Here is a 7019-nt window from a genome sequence, read left to right as displayed (position 1 = left end):
TATATATATATATATATGTGTGTGCATGTATATTATATATATATATATATATATATATATATATATATGTGTGTGTGTGTATGTATGTTAATAAAATCGGTTTGGTAAGACTGACATTGTCAATCTGCTATAGTTGCTATACCCTCCCCCTCTCTTGACTAGCTCTACAAAGATTTTAGCATTCCAATAAAAAAATAAATGAAAAATATGGTGCTAATTGTCTGCTTGTATCTGTGGGTGTGAGAGAGCACACATGACTGTACGAGTATGTGTGTATGTGGTATGCGTGTAACTATAAGTATTCTGTGTGCGTGTGTAATTGTACGAGACTGCATGCACACATAACTGTATGAGACTGTGTGCATGCACATGCAGGCGTACCTGTATGAGTGTATTTTTGTGCATGTGTGTGTGAGTTATCTGTGTATGTTTGTGTTAACAATATAAGACTATAGTTGTCTGCTGATATCTGTGCAGATGTGTGGGTGTATTTATATATATATGCATGTGTGTATGTATACAATGAATAGACTGTGTGTATGCATACGTAACATTATGTGGCTGTGTTTGAGTGTGTATGTGCATATGTTCTTATCTGTGTATGTTTGTGTTAACAATAGATTATGCAATTGTCAGCTGATACCTGTTGGCAAATAATGGCTTAGAGGTTAGGGTGTTTGGCTCACAATCGTAAGTTTGAAAAACCAACGGTGCATTGTTACACAGTAATCGTCCAGTCCACTCAGCTGGCAAAAAATTGTACCAGTAATTCACAAGAGCCAGCCTCGTATATATATATATATATATATATATATATATATATATATATATATATATATATATAAAACACAATATTGAATAAGTGCTTCTATGGAAAATATTAATCCACAAACTTCAAGAGCTGCACTCTTTAACCTCTAATGTATCATTACTTCAATGCAGTAACCACAGCAGCCAGTACGATGTTGCGTAAAACTTACAATGGACTAAAATGAATGTTCAGAGCAGAATTCTTGATAAAATAGACCACAAATGATGTCAGGTCTTCTTTTGTTCTGTTCTAGACTTGTTCCCGTATGTCATGTGATTACATTGCTAACAATATGTAATTGTAGGTAACCAAGTGTTAGTTTTGTTGAATGGAAGGAACAGTTTCGAAATATGAAAAATCAATAACAATAAAGAAATACTGAAAAAGTGCAAAATGTTTGCAGTAAGGAGAAAGAAAGAGAAAGTTGGATGCTAGTTAGAAATCTCATTCTGAATGGTTACACACACACACACACACACACACACACACATGGGTATGTATAAAATATGGCCGTATGTTTAGAAAGTCCTCTTCTGAAGCATGAGATTTCAAATTCAGTCACGCACTCAGCAGCACACAGGCAAGCCTCTTCTATTATAGCCCCATTGCCAAATTTTTTTAAAAGCCTTGTATGGATCGGGAAGACAGAAACCAAAAGAAGCCCTTCATATATATATATATATATGATAATCAAATTAGGCAGCTGTTTAGCAATGCATTACCAAAAAGGAAAACCATAATTGTCAGAGGGTGTTAGAACACCTACAATGCTAGAAATTACACCTGTTGTTCTCAGGTGTAATTATCCTTGGGAGTAAATGTCATAGACTCCCTGCAGTTGCTGCATATAAAATCTAACTTTTCTATTACCCTGCTTATCATCCTTCTACACTTCTTGTTTGTCCATTGGTTACACAAGGCATACTTTCTGGGATTTCTACCAACTCCTTTTTGGCTGGTAGGTCACAAACATTTCCCTGATGCTATACGAGCCATGTTTTCCTTCTTACTTACAAAAACTTTAAATTTACCTTAGTGCCCTTCAATTCCAAGTTTGGCCTCCATGCTTGGAATTGTTGTTTCTATTCTTCTACAGAATCGAGTACAAGAGCTAAGTTATCAGCATGCAGACGTTCCCAGGGACAGAAAGTCTTAAATTACTCTGTGATGGCTTGGAGGACTATAAGAAAAAGGCGCTGAGAACTGAGCCCTAATGAAACCTTATCACTACAATGAATTCATCTCTCTTTCACACACACGTGTGTGTGTGTGTGTGTGTGCGTTGCCTAGTAGTTAAGGAGTTCAGTCATGACCAGAGAATTGTGGGTTCAATTCTTGGTCAAGGTTACACACTGTGCTCTTGAGCAAGGTACTTAATTTCTCATTGCTCCAGTCTGGTCAGCCGTAATGAGTAGTAACTGAATACTGGTGCAACCCTCACTCCTTCCACATGCACAAATGCTCCACTGAGTCAAGAAAGAGAGGGGTTAAAGGATGTCCAGCTCAACTGATCACTACATAGGTACCTAAAACTGTAAGCAAAATATAGTGGTTTATCAAGGTATACTCAGCCATCAGTGACAGCTGGCCGGCCTTTTTATAGCACACACACACAAAAGCATGCACTTACAAGGCACTTCTTGCATGGATAAAACCTTATCCAGCTTGATGTATTAAATTTAAATTTTAAAACTAATTTGAGAAACTTCAGAGTTAAAAATTATTTCACATAAAAAGTCCAACCTATGGCAGCACGGAAAGCAGAGATTTTAAATGGAGATGATGAAGGTTTGAAGATTACATTCAACAAAACATGTCAACTGGAAATGCTACAATAAATACAGAATCTTCTTTAAAATCAGTCTACTGTATCAAGAGTCTGATATGTCATCTAACGAAAATTCAAGATTGCACCATATTGTACAGTGTCTCCTTTTTCAAAAGGGGTACACAAAATGATCAAACCATTAAAAAGACAATTTAAACAGATGTCATTTTCATTTTTCATTTCACAAACTAGGAACCATTTTTGGCTACTTGAGAAAGAAATAATATCTATTACTCTGGTGAGTAATTGAAAATATCAGGAGTAACATCCTTTTAACATCCATTTTTCCATGCTTGCATGGGTTGGACAGAATTTATAAAGCAGATTTTCTACAACTGGATGCCCTTCATGTCACCAGCCCTCGTCAATATTTCCCCCATGGTCAGACAAGTTTTTACAGATGATTGGAAATGAAAGTCATTGCTTGTATGATGGTAACACTCGCTCACAGCTATCATGCGACGTCAAGACAGTAACACGCACGCACACACACACACACACGTTCGGCTTCTTTCAATTTCTGTCAAATACACTCACAAGTCTTTGGTCAGCACAGTGTCGTAATACACTTGGCCAAAGTGCCAGACAGTGGGACTGAACCCAAATTCATGTGGTTGAGGAGCTAACTTCTAACCAGGCAACCACATCTGTGCCTACATATCTTTCTTCTATCTTTATTCAACTGAATGCAAATTAGAGAAATGAATTTTCTTTTTTTATGTAAGAGTGGAGTCCCTGAAAACAAACATACACAATAAATAAAATCTGAGCCATGTAATGTTAAATTAGTACAAATAACCGAGAAGCTGAGGAGAGACTAAAGAAGTAATAAATATTTAGCTTTCTAATAACCCTCACTCAAAACAGTTACCTGGTCAAGAATTAACTTGTTATTTTTCACCTATTTTCCCCCAAAACTCAGTACTCACCAGTTGGTCCTTCTCCAAAGAAACACCTTCAGCAAGTTTTACTTTGTACATATCCAACTTCAGCTGAAATATACAAAAATAAGATTTCATGAAAACTCTTGAGAAGATTTTTAAAAAACATGAAGAAAAATAGAGAAGTCTTACAATTAACTAAGTAGAAACAATTGGATTTTTAAAAAATAATGAGTTTAAATATTAACTTCAAAACATTTCTATCTAACAGACTGAAATTACTTTCCAATGATCTCAGTGTTAATTGACTTTCAATCCTATTTATTTTTGAAGTAGACCACATAGCAAACATTCAACAAAAATTAATACATGTCAAAGTCAAATGTGAATTTTAACCCTTAACCCTAGTGCTAACCAGATAATATTAAAGGTAAAATTAATAATAATTAGTTAGATTTATCTAGTGATATCTAATAAGTGACTAGAAGTAATTGTATGTCAACTACTTCTTCATTGATATAACTTTAGGAAACATTGCTTAATAAGATCAATAAATGGTAATAAATATTGGTCTTCTGAGTAACTGCTGTCAGATATTTAGATCATCTGTTTGTCAAAGCTGATGTATCTCCATCAAACAATAAAAGAAAACCAATACTTTTTCCTTTGCCTTTCACTTTCCATATTCATTCACTTAATACTTTTTATATTCAAATTTGTTAAATTTAACCTTTTTACCAAGTTTCCTTCTCTAACTCATGTTAAACTACCCTCTTTTCTTTCCCTTCCTTGCCCTACTTACTTCCATAACTTTCCAGCTGACCATCACACATTCACAAGGCATCCATGCAACCCCACCCTCTCCCACAAACCTTACTTCACTCCCCTGATTAGTAAAATTGCTTCCAACTTGCCACCATTTATATGATTGTATCCTCCCACAGAACGTACACTTCATGAAACAAATACAGCTACCCACTGGAGCCACCCGATATCAGAACCCTGCCAACAACCCACCAAATGATGGCAAAAAAAAAAGTCATAGCAAACACCCATAGCATCAGTAATGTTAACACCATTAGGAATATTTATTAATAACGAATGTAAATTGCATATAGAGTTTACATGCAGCAAGCGATGGAAAATGAATGATGGCAAATGAAATGAAAGAACAAAAATCATGTGCATAAATCTACCAACGACTAGCACAGGTGCAGACACCATCAAACAGCTCTACCAAAAATACACTCCTCACGGGTTCCAAAACTTTAAGGCTGCAACCATCAACATAGGCACAATGTAAGGCAAGTCTGGTGAGATTGGAGAGATGCTGGAGCAGAGATGAGTGAATGGATGCAGCATGCAAGAGATAAGACAGTGTATCATATGATGTCATAAGGAGTGTCATATGATGCTGGTGGAGAGATGTAAATAAACAATTTGAAATATTAGTTTGCTAATCACATTCAGCTTCCCTCCCACCCACTAAATATTATTTTATATAAAATAACCACCAAGAAATAATTCTACCAAGAATAATCAGAAAACAAAAGGTACTAATAAGAGTTTACAAGTGTGAGAATAGTGTTTATTTTTAAGACAGATGTCCATCATAGGTGGACAGCTTCAGACAATATTTATGTAAGGGACAGCCAATGAAATTCTGGGAGATAGAAAAATGAAATTAAAAGACAAAATAACTGGTGTGAAATGGTAGCCATAGCAGAAAGATAGTTAAATCATTGACATTTAGCCATCTAATGAGGAGTTGATTGCTTGTTTTAATTAGGATTTAGTAAACTAGCTGTGTCATAATGAATTAAGATCTCATGTCACCAGTGATAATATAAATAGATTTATATTTAAATATGAACGTGGCCATATGGGTGGTTTGGTTGTTGATATTATGGCTGGAGTTGAGCAAAATTTGTAATATGTAGAAAATAAAACAAAAAGTGACAAGTCTTGAATTAATACTGATTTCTGATTTAAGCACAAAATCTTGATTTGAGAGAGACGTAGGATTGATTAAATCAATTCCAGTGTTCATCGGCTGGTATTTTAACACGGAAATATGAAAAGCAAAGATAACCTCAGCTGGATTTCACTTCAGAACATAAATGACAATAAATACCACAAGGTATTTTGTCAAATCCCTACAACCTTTCTAACTAATCTCACAATAGGAAAATATACAAAATATTAAATAAAACACTGCTATAACAGAGATACCAAATCATTTCTTTAAAAAAAAGAAAGCAGAATCTATTAGTCTCACATAAACCCGATTCTATAAGCAATCCATACATGATGTGAATATATGGGAGATAAACCAACATTGAATTTAGTCATTCGACTACATTATACTATATTCTCCCACATACCATATTGATCGACTTTGAATTTAGACAACACAAAGAAAACTGTTGATATTTTTGAATGATAAGAACAACAATAGCAGTGTCAAATTTTGGTACAGCACTTGTCTGGTACTTTATTTTATGGACTCTAAAAGGATGACAGGCAAAGGTGACCTGCTGATATTTGAGCTCAGAACACAAAGAGGACCATTTTGTCTGATGTGCTAACGATTCTGCCAGCTCACCATAATAATAATAATAATAATGGCTTCTAATTTTGGGCACAATACCAGGGGATAACTTGATTCCACTGACCCTGCCCCACTACTACTCAACTGGTACATTTTTTATTGACCTGGAAAGGAAGATAGGCAAAATAGACCTGAGAAGCATTTGCCCCAGGTAGAAGCACTACTGGTGCTATATTCCTGGTACGGCAACTGCAGGAGAAATACCTAGCCAAAGATAAACTTCTGTGCTTGGCTTTTGTGGACTTGGAGAAAGACTTTGACAGGGTCCCCCAATCCCTTATCTGGTGGGCGATGCAGAAAATAGGGATTGACGAATGGTTAATAAGGGCTGTACAGGCCCTATACAGGGGTGTCATTAGTAAGACCAGGGTTGGCAATGAGTATAGTAAAGAATTCCGGGTAGAAGTAGGGGTCCACCAAGGATCAGCCCTCAGGCCCCTCTTATTCATCATAGTCCTTCAGGCAATAACAGAGGAATTCAAGACAGGCTGCCCCTGGGAGCACCTCTATGCTGAAGACCTGGCCCTCATAACAGAAATTTCAGGTGTGGAAGCAAGGTTTAGAATCGAAGGGCCTTAGAGTCAATGTCACAAAGACCAAGGTCCTAGTAAGTAGGAAGGCAAACACATCACACACCCCTTCAGGTAGATCTGTAGAAAAGATTAAGGTAGAAACGCCATAAGATGTACCCAGTGTAAGCAATGGATACATAAGAGGTGCAGCAACATCAAAGGAAGATTAACCTGGAAGATAACTTTCATGTGCAGCAGATGCACAGGAGCAATAAACACCACAGATGCTCAGAAAACAGATTCCATCACATGCCAGGGGAAGAAACTAGAAGTAGTTGATAGCTTCCACTACCTAGGTGACCAAGTCTGTAGTGGG

At 36.3% G+C, this 7019-nt stretch overlaps 1 protein-coding gene across 2 annotated transcripts in view; it reads right to left on the bottom strand.

Moving 5' to 3' along the window:
- LOC106881202 (caprin-1) overlaps nucleotides 1-7019 on the bottom strand; it is a 37674-nt gene that overhangs the window by 17208 nt on the left and 13447 nt on the right. For both annotated transcript variants that reach the window (XM_014931504.2, XM_014931503.2), the window contains exon 2: nucleotides 3569-3631. In XM_014931504.2, coding sequence (XP_014786990.1) covers nucleotides 3569-3631 — 63 coding nt within the window. The remainder of the gene's footprint in view (nucleotides 1-3568; nucleotides 3632-7019) is intronic.

This window comes from Octopus bimaculoides, chromosome 11 (genome assembly GCF_001194135.2).
Source record: "Octopus bimaculoides isolate UCB-OBI-ISO-001 chromosome 11, ASM119413v2, whole genome shotgun sequence".
Classification (NCBI taxonomy): domain Eukaryota; kingdom Metazoa; phylum Mollusca; class Cephalopoda; order Octopoda; family Octopodidae; genus Octopus; species Octopus bimaculoides.
Note: the sequence above shows the minus strand (reverse complement) of the source record. Positions and strands in the feature narration are given on the sequence as shown.